This window comes from Takifugu rubripes, chromosome 13, assembly GCF_901000725.2.
Source record: "Takifugu rubripes chromosome 13, fTakRub1.2, whole genome shotgun sequence".
Lineage (NCBI taxonomy): Eukaryota > Metazoa > Chordata > Actinopteri > Tetraodontiformes > Tetraodontidae > Takifugu > Takifugu rubripes.
Window position 1 is genome coordinate 9967890 of NC_042297.1, and position 16151 is coordinate 9984040.

A 16151-nucleotide genomic window follows, 5' to 3' on the forward strand; every position below is an offset into this window, starting at 1 on the left:
TTATTTTTTCCCATATATCATTTATTTATTTAGTAATTAATTTATTTGTGTATTAATCTATGAGCTATTTATTTAATATTAAATAATGCACAGTCCTCCTCATGAGACCTTTTTTTGATAAACTCTCAGTGGTCCTTTGTTTTCTGTTTGGTTGGAATATAGGGCAGTACAGTCTGGGTGCTCTTGTCGGAGACAGTTTGTGTGCTGCTGTTTCGTAAGAGTTTCTTGCGACAGCTGGGGTTTAAGAGACCCTTCCTGGGTAGTGTGTGAGCACCCATCGTCCCCTTCACTGGCGAGGGGACGTACAAAGGGTCCAGACAGTTATGGAGGAGTGAGTGCTCAGAGGAAGAACGTTTGGGAGCAAGCGAGCTTGTCAGGAGAGCCGGTTCGCTATCGCTATCGGGGGTAGCACAGCCACTTTTGTCCTCTTGAAACTCTTCTTGCTCCTCCTCCTCGTCGTCGTCACAGCACAGGGCGTGGTACAGGATTTTGTCGCTGAAGCGAACTCTTTCTCTTGTGCCAGAAGTACGGGACGTCTTGTGGCTGTGCGTGGAGCTACTGGCCTCTTCACTGGATGAGTCAGGAGTAATAATGCGCGGCCCGTTGGGAATCGGCAGCCCGCCGTTCATCTGGGAGTAAACCGAGGCAGTGGTGGGTGGCGGAGTGGGAGTCTGTGTCTGGGTGGGGATGGTCCCATGGCCCAGATCTGGCCGCAGGTCTCCCAAATGCTCGCCAGGCCTGCGTGAGGCGGCGCCGGCTGCTTCCAGGTAGCTGCAGAACTCCCAGCTGTCAGAGAGCACATCAGCATTGAGGAAGTCCAGTCGGAAAGCTTCTCCCAACCCACGCTCACTGCTGGATGTGCTGCTGGCTGTGGCCACCGTCCAGTCATCTTGGTCCAGGTCGAAGTCAAAGTCGGACGTTAGTTTATCGATCTGACCCACCACCTGTGGCAGAAGAGAGAGAGGGCAAGAGATTTAAATGAAAAGTTGTCAGTCTGTGCGTGCTCCACGAGCTTTAGTCCTGCATATTTTAGCGATGGATTAATAAAAAGATTGCCATGAGATTTGGTTCAAAGGGATTACCAACATGACTTGACTCAATAATCCCCTGGATTCCTCCAGAAAGGACATGAGGTCACTTCTCCATGTATGAAGTTGATAACAACAACAACAACAACAACAATAATAATAATAATGATAATAATAATGGTTATTGTTCTTATTGTTATTGTTCTTATTTCTGTTGTTATAGTGGTTCTCTCAAGATCCATGTTAATTGGCAGAGTTCTATGTATCATCAGCTTGTGTGATAAGTGGAGCCTCCAAGCTGGAGCGCCAAATCACTTTGAGATTTATAAAAGTGGAGCACACACAGCGCAAAGAAAAGATTCAGCTTATTTTGTGCTGCTGCTCAGAAGTTAAAAATAATCACTGGACAGTGTGCTGCGAAGCTGGATCTAGCGTTGCTCTTGGCTGGGTAACACGAGCATATTCGGATGTACTATATTTTTTCTTGGAATGATAATTAAGGTGATTCTGTACTACGCTGTGCTCAACAGAGACTTTATTTCGGGCTGATAGCACTTTTGTGTGTCTCCAGCTTTGTTACCTGCGAACCTCCAATTGAAGCATTATGAGACAACTTCTCACAACCACGCTGGCTCCTAAAAGCTCTTTACAACCTGCCCACATTCATTAGTGGCACAGAGTAACATCTGAAGTGTCACTTGTCCATCAAACGCTCCAAGGGGTCTGGTTGGGTATTTCCTTCAAGACGGATTGACATGCTAATTTTAGGGCCGGAAATTGCAGTGCTGATCTTCACATCAGGAGCTGTCATTGACCCCTTCATTGGCACCATCCTTGCAAAGACACTCAGACACTAACAGTTTACGAGTATTAACATCCTCCAAAGTGACGAGAGGATAAAGCTAAAAACTGGGGGTCATTCCTGCCAGTGGTGAAAGAGCCAACTGCAGAACGGAGGAGACGCTTTGGTTGTAAACAACTTAAAACATGGCAATAAGGACGTGCGCGTCCTATTTGATAGAGCAGTGAAAACAAAAAACAAAACATGTGCTTGCAGCACATCTCCACAGGAGCTTTCCCGTTCGCAGGAGTTTCATTACTGCACCACAATTTTTAGATATATCACTGCAAATGCATTCAAATCTTTATCCACACATCTGTAAGCACTAAACTGCAGTTTCAAACACTCCAAGACAGCAAAAGTTTACAAAATACAATTATAAAACGCTCTGTGACACAAAATCCACCCAACAGCTTTTCTGAAACAGCAGTAAATGGACTTTTTGGATGCTCTGGAGCTGATGTATTTACCACCAACAGGAAATGTTAACAATCCCTATTTATTCACAGCTGCTAATAGATCCGAGTTCGCCTTTACCGACTTTCATTACGCTTCTTCTCCCCCATAAAGCCTTTATTGTTTGCTGATGGTTAATAAAGCTGTTATTTTATTTCCTCTTCCTCTGGCCTCCTGCGGATGGGTGCTGTAAATTAGCTTCGTGCAGCCGGAGTCAAAATTAAATATCCGCTGGAAATGTATATTGTCATTGAAGTTAAGAGAGATTCATCAAAGAATGTTGTTCATCTCTGAGGGACAGAAGGGAAGAGGAGAGCTGGAGGAGCCTTCTCCTGTTGGGGCCTTGTTTTGTTGTTTCCAGGCTGAACCAATTGAACCTAAACAGGCTTATGTGTTCAGACAGGACGCCGGGGCCGGTGCTTTCTGACCTTGTTTGATCAGGTGCATTGCAATCCCATCTGGATTATCCGTGCCAAAAGACAAAACGAACCACAAAAAAGCCACCTTCGTTTCACGTTGAATTATTTGAATTTGCCGTTCCCTCACGAATAACCTCAACTGCCTCCATCGGCAGCAGTCTCAGGGTTGCGACCTTGATGAAGAGGTGGAATTTTGGCTGGTTGCTGACAGGACCTACAATCCGAGCCCTCTATACTTGACAGTTTAGCTCCTTCAATCTGCACGTTCTGCTCTTGGCATCAGCCCATTGTGCTGCAAAAATGCTCAGCGTCCCCGCAGCTTGTAAATGATATATTTCCCCAAACAGTTCAGTAATTAAGCATAGTGATTTGAACTTTAAAAAGTCTTTTAGAACTTGTGTACGACGTAATTGCTGCTGAAACGCACAAACAGCGTAGTTTTATCCTAGGAGTGGGGGGGAAAATGATTTTCTGTCTCTATAATTATTTGCAGTGTTTTGCTTCTTTCTGGCTGTAATGGCTGCAAATGAGGATGGTTTTACAGCACAAAGGCTTATCTCTGCTCCTGGAATGCTTCATTTTCTGGCCAACTTGGCTCACTTTTTGGATGAACTGCACACATACGTGTGGGATTCTATTCTGTCACATTCAGGTTAAGACAGGAGAAGCTGTAATATGGTAGTGATGTGACTCGAGAAGACATTTTCCAAATTGGGCCGTTTAATCGGAAGCATTTGTAGGCAGACAGGCACGCGCGCTTGCGTGCACACATCATCATCAGTCTGACGGACTGACGTCATGGCACCTTGCTCCCAAACAGCTCAGGATTTTTACCGAATCACGGTGACTATCATCTTCCACTCTGGAATGAAGTCAGCGTCTCCTCAAGCCTGCGTTGAACGCTTAGGCGGACAAATCTCCCGCGTCCTTTAAATCAGTGGTTCCCAACCTTTTTATCACCGCGGACCGGTCAGCGCTTGACAATTTTACTGCGGCCGGGGTCTCTTAAACCCCAGCTGTCGCAAGAAAGAACATTTTATTTTCATGAAAATTTTAACTCACCATAATGACACTCTGCAACGAGACAATCCTATCTGGGAGTGATGGGGGACAATGACACCCGAAGTGTGTTGCTTATGCCCAGTCCACTCCATTTTTTTTTTTTTAGTTGCTGTCACCACAGAAAATCCTGCTTAACAGAGATAGGATGTCAGAAATGGCAACCGGGTTTTTAGTGCTGTGGTGGCGATTTCAGGGTATTCTGCCATTACTTTCATCCAGAATACTGGACCACAAGTTACGATGCTCTCAGTGTGTTCACATTTACTGATGTGGTGGCCCTTCTTCTGCCCATCGTGTTCCTGTTTCTTTTCCCTTTCAAAATACTCCAGGCTTGTCTTTTAAACTAGGGTGCTGGGTCTCCAAGTGGCGAAGTAGTTTTGAAAGCTTCATTGCCTCATTAGCAAGCCGGTCGCCGCAAACTACGCAGAGTGGGATTCGTATGTGGGAATCACCTACCGGGTTAAATCCATATTTTCAGTAGAACTCATAATATTGTCTGTTAAAAGCTTTCTTTTTCTTGGAAGAGTGCTCTTCTCCCATCTCTCGATTGGGGCTGTTCTATTTCGCAATTTTTTTTAAAAAAGACGTCTGTTTCTTACTCATTTTGCTTGCTTGTGGGTTCAATTGTGGCGCTTAAGATGTAACCAAGAGAATCCGGTCATTTCCCAAAATGTTTTTCAAAATAAAAGATCATTCAGACCCAGCTAATGAATAAAACGCAAATATTTAATTATTTCTTTTGCGGCCCGGTACAAATTGATCCACGGACAGGTACCGGTCCGTGGCCTGATGGTTGGGGACCACTGCTTTAAATGACCTTTGCAGTTACGACAACAAAGCTGGAGTGGAATTCATTACGATTGAAAAAAAATATATAAACGCAATAAACTAAAGAATGGGACTCTAAATTGCCGCTGCACTGCTGCAAATTACACTCAGGGTTAGTTCAGTGTTGACCCTCAGCACCACAGCGCTGGTGTTAATAAATATGGTCCTTTTTCTTCTGGCACACTTTGATGTCACAACAAAAGAAATATAGAAGGATATTATACTGTTATGAATGTGATGATGATTATTATTATTGTTATTGGTGGTATTAGTTCTTCACTTATCCATTATGACTCTTGGGGTTTAACAGAAAAGTGCTCTAATGTGAAATATTGCCTTTGAGAGGACCGGCCACACATTTGTAGCAAGATAGTTTCCCATCCCCGGCCTGCATCATTTTTATTTTTACATTTTAATTCACACCACCTGCGTTGCGTAAGGCCGCTCGCTGTCATCTGTCAAGCCAGCTCGTCCGCAGATCTGCTGGTGGTGGCAGCAAACACCTCGTAAGCACCTGGACCACGCTTCTCCACTGGCAGTCTGCCCGGAGGGAATTGGGCTGCATGAATCCTCTAATCCTTGAATTACTCAATGTGTTTGCGGGGTGATTTGCTGACGTTTTACTCATGCTGTTGCTAATGTAAGACATTTCTCTGGCCCTGACCAAATCTGATGGCTTTATTTACTCCATTAACCAACTTAAAGGACGTTTATTAGATAAATGATTTGAGAGATTCTCGATTAAACACATTTGACAAGCTTGCCATTAGCTTGTGAATTACCGGGGGAGATATTTTAAGCGTAAATTAGCATTCACAAAAGGAGACACGCTGTGCAGCGTCAATGGAGGCTTGAAGAAAGAAAAATTCCAGCTGAAAAGCATCACCCAAATGTGGTTGTTACTCTCAGGACTTGGCTTATTTTCCATGTCTTTAAAATGGATTTTGAGTGTTGCCAGCTTCCTCTGCTGGTTGGTCTGACCCCAGCCTGCGGTATGTTGACTAATTTAACTTGATAAGTGTCTCTGAGCTCGAAGGGTTCCACTGAATCTTTCTAGGTCACAATGCAGCATGGTCTCTGCAGCAAGAAATGAACAGTGGTCTCTGCCGTTCCTGGCAGTCAGAGAATGTGTGATGAAAGAGCCGGAATTTGAATTTGAGGAGCAGATTGCTTTTGCTCAAAGGGTGAATGAGCACATTAGGAGACAGTCATTAACAACGCACACAATCTGTTTAAAATAAGCGGAAAAGCATGAGAATATCTACAGAAGAAAAAGTAATTATGTGGCTTTACAATGAAAGAATTTATAATGGGACAGAATCGTATCGGTGCATCAGTGAAATAGACACCAGAGGAGGGTGAGTGACGTTCTTTTGGTGGCACAGAATGAGGCAGACGTTGTACAAGTTACCCAGCGCTCATACCTGACACGCTAGCCAGTTTATATTTACTGTCATTCAGTGTGGCCTCAGTGATTATGCGGGTTAAAAATACGCAGATCGACTCCAGGTGGTTGGTCTAGCAGCTCCAAACAAAGCCTGGCATTTCCTCTTTTGTCGCTGAAATGCTGGGTGAATATAAATAGAAGTGTTTTGTGACCTTTCTTTTCTTAAAAATGGGGAAAATGCAGATTAAAACTCTGACCAACATCCTGAGCTCGGCTCATGAATCCCTCGCGGACTTTATGAAGCGGCGACGGCACATCCGAGGAACTGAAAAGGCTCGATTTGCCACCCAGTTAGCAGTAATATATATTGTGAGCGTGGATCTCATCTGGACTCTTTCACTCCTGCTCAGCTTTACTGCTGACAACTTTATTTACTCTAAATGTTCTTTACATGGTGTCTGGTGAAGGGGACTATAATTGATGATAACAACAATATACCTGAATCTCTGCATGAATCATTAGAAAGGAGCAGGTTTTTTTTAACCTAAAGCACATCTGTTCTTGTTCACAGTGCACAGTCTGTAGAGAACAACAACTGGTTCCCTGGTTATTTTAATTTTTTTCCCCCGCTGAACACGATCAGCCAGCGGCACCGAGTCAACTGTGGTCACGGCAGGCGATCATCGCCCAGCTCGGTCATTTCGGAGCTCTCAGAGGCACTTTAGAAGAGAGGCAGCATTGTGGCGAGTGTTTATTACTGTACCTCAACACCTGCCGGAGATGATTGTGGCCGGTAATTGAGGGTCAGAGTGAAGGAGGCCACTTGGAGCCATGTCTGTGACAGAAAGGTGCAGTGATGGAAAAGACAGGCAAGGATAATGCGAAAAAAATAGAATAAACTAAAGAAAAAAAGAACCTCCGCGAAGCCTCTTCACCAGCCGAGTGGGGATTTAGGAAATAGATTCCACGCTGTCCGCTATCGCAAGGGTCCTTTTCTCTAATGTCCAACTCCAACCATTTTCAGTTGGTCTATTTTGAGGGGGGAGTTCTTTTTTTTTTACCCTCGAGCTTGTTCCATCTTCCATGTTCTCGGTTCTATCAACACATCAAAATGGTGCAGAAATACGGCGTCTGCGGTGCTCATAGGTAAAAGAGTTCATGGAGTGTAAGCTTGGAAAATGAATGATACCCCCCCCCCCCACTGGATTCATCTGAAACACTGTATGAGTGAAATTTCTGTGGATCGCTTCATTACGCTGTGTTTAAGTGGCCTCTCTCCATCTGTTCCTGCGCCATCCGCTCTACCAGGAGTCATTTTCAGAGGAGGCTGAGAGAAGTTTGCAGTGCTTGTTTGTTAATTATGCAGAATCCAGAACATAGCTCTGCCTTTTTTCTTTTTTTTTTGGTCATGGGGAAAGCTCAAGCGTGTTCAGTGGAGCCATTCAAACAGATCTAAGTGTTATTTCTTTCTCACCATGTCACAATAGATTTCCCGCTTTCCCCCCATGCTGCAAGTGCTCGCTACCATTTCTAAAGACTCAGCAATTACTGCAAAGACCTAAAACGCTGCCTGGCTAAATAAAACGCTCACCACATTTGTTTTAATGTGGCATCGCTCCGAAAACTGTGATCAATCATCATTTCACTCAATATGAAACGAAACGTTTAATGACAAGTGAGCGCGTTCAATCAGCTCAGGACGACTTTAGATTTTGAGTAAATGAGAAGAAAAATGTGCAAAGGATGTGAATCTTTCAATATCGGGAACAGCGGGATGGACGGAACAGCTCAGGCCACATTACAGGAAAGATTAGGGCAGATTTGGAGAGCAGGACACATATTAGTTCACAAGCCTGCTTGAAATCCTGTTTATGGAGACTGAGCCGGAAGTGGAGCGCTAAGATACGTTGTGTTGTAACTGGGAGGGTTGGAACGTCGTGAGCCTGGAGCCATTTCAACGGTGACATTTCTGAGGCGTACCTTCAGTAGCTTGTTTCGCAACTGGTGGCAACTTCAATGACCTCATATATATTTTCATGTGTTTCCGTCTGTATTTTCTGCTTCAACTGCCACATCTGGGCGGACAAATTCAAAACTTCCCTGCGGTGACACAAGGAGACAGCTGCTCGCGTGGCTCCGAGTGTGCACGCACCCTGCATGCCGCCACTGTGCTCTTTGCTGTTTTCACTATCAATATGCGACTTCCTCGTGTACACGGCGCCGTACGAGTGTGCGAGCGCGTCAGAAGGGCTTAAATCCAGGGTGTAAATCGGATGCTGTTCTCCCTGCAGATGTCCTGCTGATCCGAGGGTGTGGGACACCACAGACCAGCCAGGGGGACCTGATTTAGGTCAGGCCATCTTGATTGCTGAGATGTGTTGTGTGGTGTTGGCACGGGGATGAAGTGTCCTTTGAAGTACTCGCTGGAAGCATTTGGTATAATTATCCTGTCATGAGAGGGCCTATAAGCCTGAAACTTCATTAGGCGCATGCCCCCTGCTTTTTCATCTTTCCGCAAAAAAACCCCAGTCATCTTTATGGAGGCCTTAAAGTGCGAAACAACGCTGTGATGAGCGTCGGGCAAATACATACTGACAAGTCACTAATCAAAAGCATCGTTACAAACTTCACCGCATAATGGGCCTCATTTATCCCTTTGGGGCTTTAGACAAGGTGGCCTTTTGCACTCATTCGGGGTGCGGAAATCAACCACTTCCGTAGCCAGGTTTAACTCATTAGATCATGCGGATTTGCTCACCTGCTGTGTGGCAAATTCGGAAGATTTATATTATTATGCGGAATGGGGGGGTTATACAATCAATGAGGGAGCAAAATGGGAAACCTGTCTTTTAGCCGCACATGCTGGCGCTGGCAGAGCACGGTGATCATTTATTGAGGTTCCCCTTCATTGCTTCTATCCATGTTGAGAGGCCTAGAGCCGGTAATGACCAGGAAAAGATGGAAGTGCCACGCTACAGAGCCCCTCAGTCCGTCTGTTTGGCCGAGATAGCGCCGGGATTAGACCTGAGCGATGTCGGGTCAGGCCGGTCACATGTGAGGAAATAAAAAGGCTGCCAATGTGAGCGCCGTCACGCCCCCCCCCCCACTCCACCCCACCACCACCGGCCAGTCATACAGACGTTTCACCAACGTCTCTGTCGGAGAATTTCAGTGTGCCTGAATCAGGCTAACGCACATTTGTTTTCACATGTGTGGTGGGATGTCGAGTCGAAACTAGAGCAGCTGGGCAGAAACAACATTCCGGAAACCAGCTCAGTACGACTTCTCAGAACCCCACACTTCTTTTCTGGCACTTTGTGCTAATTATGCTCTGTTTGGGAGTTTTTTTGAAGTTGATTTCCTTTAACAACTTCTCACATAAATGTTTTACAACAGCATCAAACATAAAAACTGCTTCTCTCAACTGGTATTTTATTTAACTGTAATTTCACTGGAGGTTGCATTGGTAGTATCGTTGGATTGTGTCTGTCTGACTATCTTTTGGGGCGCTTATAGTCATAAGTAATAAAAAATGGATTAAGCTGACTTGAATTCCTCTATTTTCTTTGGCTTTTGACACAATTTCTGTTTCAATTTTATGGTTTTAAAGCGCTGGTTGTAAAAGGGCTGGATTCTTACAAAGATCAAAAAGCATCTTTGAAAGTTGATGATTCACAGCCAAAACGCGGAAGCTGTCACGGGAACACAGAACCGGTCTTTTCCTGCCACTAGTGACCACACAAACATGTTAGCTCAGCTCCTCTATTTGTAGATTTGAAACACAACAGGTGTGACTGACAGTCGCCAATGAAACAACCGTTCCTTCCTCGTCGGAAGATCCTCTTTGTCAGATCGTGTCATCAGATATTTAATCGCGATTGTGATGAAAACAAAGCAAACGTGAGTCGGCTGAAGGATCAGAGTCATCGAGGCGTATAGCCGGACAACTCCGCCATATGGCTTAGCGCTAATCACTTAGGTATCATCCATGACAGCTGCCTGGATGTTTCCTGGCTGTTGACATTGCTGTCACTTAGTCCTACAAATCCCCATTGATGCAACCAGCGAGACATACCGGTAAAATGCAGATGAAGGAGTTGTTGTTGGGCGCACTTCTAATATTACAGATGGTCTCTGTTATTGAAATAATTTGTGTCAATGTCAGTGTCGGCTTCAACGAAGAATCAGCTTAACATTCTATACCTTCGCCTTCAGCAATTTCCCTGTCAGGAGAAGGACTCCAAAGCAAACCTGCTTTTTCATTATTCTCATGAAACACAGTCTTTGTAGCGTCTTGAAGTGCTAATTTGTGGCTTTAAGGAAAACACATCCTGACAGGACACAAATTCCTTTGAGCAGACTGAAGCCTTTAGATGATAAACTCAACAAATTCACTCCTCTAATTAACAACAAGATACTTTACACCTTCTCTGTGGTTCAAACATCACATGAAATGTGTGTTTTGGCTGCATCTGTGATGCTAGTTCCACTTCATTGAACACTGGTGCTTAACACTTCAGGTTGGATTAGAGTATATGTTTTATTTCTTCAGTGGATTGAAATGAAACTGTAGAATCAGATTCAAGTCCAAAACAAAGGACATTTTCAGGCCTGTCGCTGGCCTGTGTTCAAAAGTTAGGGTCATTTTTCCGCGATAGGGGCGAAATGTCTGAGCTGAGAGAGCGGCAGCTAACCCCACTGTTAATACAGGGCACACAATCAATATGCCACTGGCATTTCTGGGTTTCCTTGGCCTACAGCGCTTATCTTAATGGAGTGTGTTCCCATTTTCCTTTATTTTGTGGACTCATATATCATTACCTACCAAACGTAGCCCAATGCCATGCTGGAATGGCAACACTAAGAGTTCTGAAAACAGAACTTGGTTTAACTTTCTTTGTGCTACAAAGAAGAGATTAAATGAATATATACTGTTTTAAAAAGGTATCATTAGAAATACATCAGATGCCTCTTATGACCTCTATCTATCACTATTGATGACACTGACCTGTAATCTCCAGACCCCCGTCTTTCAGAACCTTTATATTAAGGCTGCTTTAGCCAATACTTATTTTACTCTCTCAGTAAAAGTGGAAGGGGGGGCTTTTGTGCTAGGTCTTTAGAGCACTTTGGACTTTGCTATCTGAATCAGAAAGCTCAAGATCCCAATCTGTGGTCTTTTAGCAGGCCTCCATTCATGGGTCAAACCCATATAATCTGGGTGAACATGCACACACACACACACACACACACACATTCTCTCTCTCTCTCTCTCAGTGTATTGTATAATGGGAAATGGGACAATTGTAAAGGTGGTGGTTTCAAGGTTTGCTAATTATGTAATTCAATGTATAAATTGTTGAATATGGATGTGAAAATGGGTTAGGCACCCATTATTTGCCAGAATTATGTCAGCAAGTCACTGTGACATTCAACTCTTCTTAGTCATTATTACTCTTCTTAATCATACTTCTGAGACTAGCTGACAACATTTGTAGATTATCATTGTTCAATTCTAGTAGAAGAAATAGTTTAAATCAGGCTGTCACATACTGACAATATGAATGCCCTCTATATAAATTGTTTGATGGCCACAAGCCTTGACAAGCTTAAAAAACACGACCTGATATGTCGAACCGCTCTCACGGGTCATCCAAACTTCAAGGTCTGATGGTGAACATATATTCTCAGATGCTTCTTTTTTACACTTGGTTGCGCTCAACACGACCTCGTCACCTCTTCATTCTTGTTGTGAGCTTGACTAAAATCCCACTGGCCTCTCATCAGCAAATCATTTTCTCCCTCAGGCCTGAAAATGATTTATTGGAGGATAGAGCTGTTCAAAATAAGAAGTCTATATTACTGTGCTACATAAGTAATATACCGTTATAGGAGACCTTTTGCATTAAAGTATAAGAAAGGCTTGAGATGCCATAGTAAACATTTAGTGGATTGAATTTATTTACCAGTGAAATGTTAGTTTAAGTTTTAATATGCAAATCAGCTTTTCACTAAAGGTTTCAAAACAGAAAATGTGCCCACATTTCCATGAAATCACCTTGGCTCCGGTAGTGGTGTGCGCAACGTTACAGTCAAACCGCCTTTCTGGAGGCATGAAGACAATCGGCCATTCCTCTGCCACCTTGTTGATGCCACTCTTGAGATGTGATGTGAAAACATCAGACTTCCACACTGACAAACCACCCGTTGTGGCCACGGCCCAGTTTATAAATCTATATCCACAACAGGGCGTCTCATGCGGAGCTGCTGACAGAGCTGTCAGTCAAACGCACCCTGGGCAGCGCTAGAGGAGGTTGTCCTGCTGTCTCTAAAACAGTTCAGGAGAATCCACTGACAACCATCAATGGAAGTGAGACGGCGTTGGACCGGCGTTGGACCGGCAGACAAACACAAGCCTTGCTCTTTGGTGTCGACCCTCCCGTTGTTTCATTTGTCTCCCTCTGCTTCTGGATTGGCTTTGGTGCTGAGGTCACCAGGTCGTGTTTGTGAAGAAGTACTTCTAACACTACTTGGGATAATGGCACCGTGTGGTCGTGGTCACACTCTTCAACATGTAAAGCTGTCTAGTCTACATTATGACAATTTTATTGGTGTGGAGCATCAACAGCTCAGCAATCTTACATCAAAGATAGCTCCCATCTGTTCTTCTGTCAGAGCCACCTCTGCAAAGGCTAAAGACGCCCACACGTGCAGTTACGAGACACGCAAACAAAGATCTTAAGCGATGGCGCAATCCCCACCTCGCAAAACAATTTGTCACAGCTTCCAGGCTTGTGCCATTTCTATCTGTGACAATCTGCAGGGCGGATGCCTCAGAGAGTGACAAAAGCTGTCATGGCGCCTCACAGTCTCCCTCTCCATCAAACGGCAGGACATGTTTGCGTCTGCAGCACCTTTATCAGATACGGCAGTTCCTAAAGCTCTGCCCATACCTGCGAGCGAGCCGGAGGAGAGGAGACGGCGACTTTACAAAGACCCTTTACAAAGACCTGCAAACAAAATCACCAGGAGACATCCCCCACGAGGCACCATCTGGCTCCCGCACATACTGTACCTGCTTTCATCGCCGCCTCGCCGTCGCAGGTTTCTCTATTTATGCTCTCTATCCTGGCCACCCACCCACCCACTGCAACTTGTAAGAGGAAAATCTCCTCCAGGCAATCAATCATTGGGGTGACAGATGTCAACACATTTGCCTGTTACATGGGGCAACGTCTTCCTCACAGTCTGCTGTCCTTAACAATAGACTGAACAAACCGCTGGCTCTCTGCCAGACCTTGTGCAGATAGCGAGGCTGGCAATGACCTTCTTTGTCATTTTCTGAACTCTTCACCTATTTTTAGCTTGGCCGCACTTCGGGTAAGTCGTGGGAGGAGATGTGAAAGCCAACGAAGCACCCAAATTGTTCAGCTGCGGCTGTTTGAAGTAAATGATGAGCATCTCGGACATGATCTAATCTTTGCACATTTCTTGTTGGTACAAGTAGAATCTCTTCTGACATGAGATGTCAGACATTCGATTCTGGTGGACTATCAGCGTTATCAATAAAGCAATTAGTGTCTCATCTCTGAGGGGAGAAGGTTGAATTGTGATCATTGGTATTATGTTATTGAACAAGCATTCCCCACAGAGGCAATGATATTGAGAGCACTAGCAGAGAACATGCACTTGAAAGCTAATCAGGCATTTGCTGCATTTTAATAGGGTCCAAAGTGACTGTTTTTTGAATGCTGGCAGAACCCCCACAGCAGTACTTTGCTACTACTTTAATTGCAGTGCTGCCACAGAGAGGCCCAACGTATCTGCACAGCAGATGTTCTGTAATTTTATCCTGTTAATGTATTGACTAATTCCATGCGCGTTCATAAATACCCCAAAATCGAATGCGTCCAAACAGCAGCCATTCTGGTTTGGGGGTTGAGTTTATTAGCTTTCTTACGCAACAGCAAATTTCTAATAGGCCTAAATTGGCTTGTTCAAACTGCTATTCATAAACACAAAAACATTTTGGTTGCTTGGATGAACGCTGAGAACATGTATGTAGAGGGTGTTCCCAAACAACTTAATCACACATTTTGCTCCTCTTCGTTGACATAATATGTGCGTGGCTGGATTGGTGCCTCTTGAGTGTAAGTTAGTGTTTGCGCTGGTGTGTGACTACTCGGTCTCCCCGCAGACGAGCCGTCGTTTTTAGAGACACTCGGTGACCAAAAATACAATTATTTGAGCACAAATTTGCACAAGATGTTGATATTTTCATTGACATTGTATAGAAACCTTTGTTTTTCAGCTTTTAGCACCATCATATCCATCTATTTACATTTATTTAAATCTAGTTTTGAGCTGTAAGAGCCATCCTGAAAAGGTGGAGCTGAGTTCACAGCCTGATCAGATGTACTGAAAACAGACTGTCCGTGGTAGCTGAAGGGCTTTACTGTAGACCATCATTATCTTTGCTATCTGTCGGATACCATTCTGCTTTATGATATTGTTGAACCAAAGAAAGAACCCAACCAAACAACACATTACGCATTAGATCATCACCTCAGTCCTCTGGCAACATTAAAAGAGCCAATTACCGGCAACAAATAAGCGACATACAGGGAAGGTGAAGGATGGGAGAGGCAATTTTCAGTTCTTTTCTCCTCTCACTTCATCCTCTCTTTCATTTCTTTTCTTTAATTGCAAGTCCATAAACAATGGCACACTGTACTTTTCAGTTGACACAAATTGGAAGGAATGAAGAATGGAGATGTATTGTTCCTTGAAGCACATATTCATTCTTTCCATTGAGTTGACATTGGTGGGAAGGAGAACGCCTGTATGTAATTAGCAGGTGGAAGTACAGTAAGTATGCCTTCCTTCCCCATCTGTGGGGAACAATTGAAAGATCTCCTCAGAAAAGCCCCCCACCCCTGTCCTTGACTGTCTTTCCTCGTCTTGTACATGGTCAGCTCTCTGATAACATCTTTGGAGTGTGTGTTTCAAAGAAACACTGGATTGCGTGTCCATGTGTAAAGTACCAAACTACAGTAGCCATACCTCAGCACTCCCCAGTTCTGAAAACTTATAGATTTCGTCCCCATTTCTGGTTGCCATGCTTTGATTGATGACATCAAAGAGAATGGAGATATCTGAGGCCTGGATGGAGAGATAACTGACTAGCTTAGAATGACTCAGTCTGTAGCAGTTTGTCTGCTGCAGCCTGAAGGGAGAAAGTGAGACAGGAGTGCAGGAGGGGGAGAGGAAGTGTTGAAGAGAGGAGGTATCATGGGGTAAATGAGGCCTCGCTGTTCAGTAGCCCGCGTAGCTTCATCATCCCCGCCTCACGTTTGTAGGGCAAACATCGCGGCAGTTTATTTGCAAAGCGAAACTACGCTCAGAGCCGGAGTGACGTGACCAAACACGCCAGCGACATTCACTCTAATCAATCAACTGTGGGAGGACAGAACGAAAAAAAAAGGGCTGCAAACAACATGTGTTCACGCAAGAATGCTCACCCACAATGTGTGCTAAGAAAGCTGCCGTACAAACACACACACACACACACACACGCACATGGACGGTCTCGTGTTTCCTGGCAGATCGTCATACACCCACACAAATGTACCAGTCTGTGCATCAATCACAAGCACTCCCCCCAAATAAAAACAGATAGGTATACTGCACGCGGCAGATCAGTCTGGCTGCCAGTCTGGCTCGCACTACTTTGAATCGAATGGCACGCCCTGATCATTATTGTGGCACACGTTTAACCTCAGGTCATAAAAAATAAATCCACAGCCAATAAATAACCTTTCAAAATGTTTACGGCAACTCTGACGGCATCTCTGGCGTCGTCAGCAGGTTCCCTTACTCGTAACGTCGGTATCAAAGCATCCCCAGGGAACGGAGAGAACCTGCATCATGATTGGCTCGGTAACGGGAGGGCAAACCAAACGGGCCATCCTGCTGTCTTTCCTTCCCTTTTTGTAGCCATCATTTATGTCCTGCGTTTGTTGTCATGATGTGCCAATGATGGCAGTGGATGCTTTGTGGACAGTGTGGCACGGCGGGCTTCGGCGTGCTCTCCCTCTTTAAATAGCCCAAGATCTAATCTGCAGACAGCA

At 44.5% G+C, this 16151-nt stretch overlaps 1 protein-coding gene across 2 annotated transcripts in view; it reads right to left on the reverse strand.

Moving 5' to 3' along the window:
• insyn1 (inhibitory synaptic factor 1) overlaps positions 1–16151 on the reverse strand; it is a 37846-nt gene continuing 21695 nt past the window's right edge. For both annotated transcript variants that reach the window (XM_003969581.3, XM_029846546.1), the window contains exon 3: positions 1–944. In XM_003969581.3, the coding sequence (XP_003969630.1) occupies positions 126–944 (819 nt within the window). In that variant the 3' untranslated portion in view covers positions 1–125. The remainder of the gene's footprint in view (positions 945–16151) is intronic.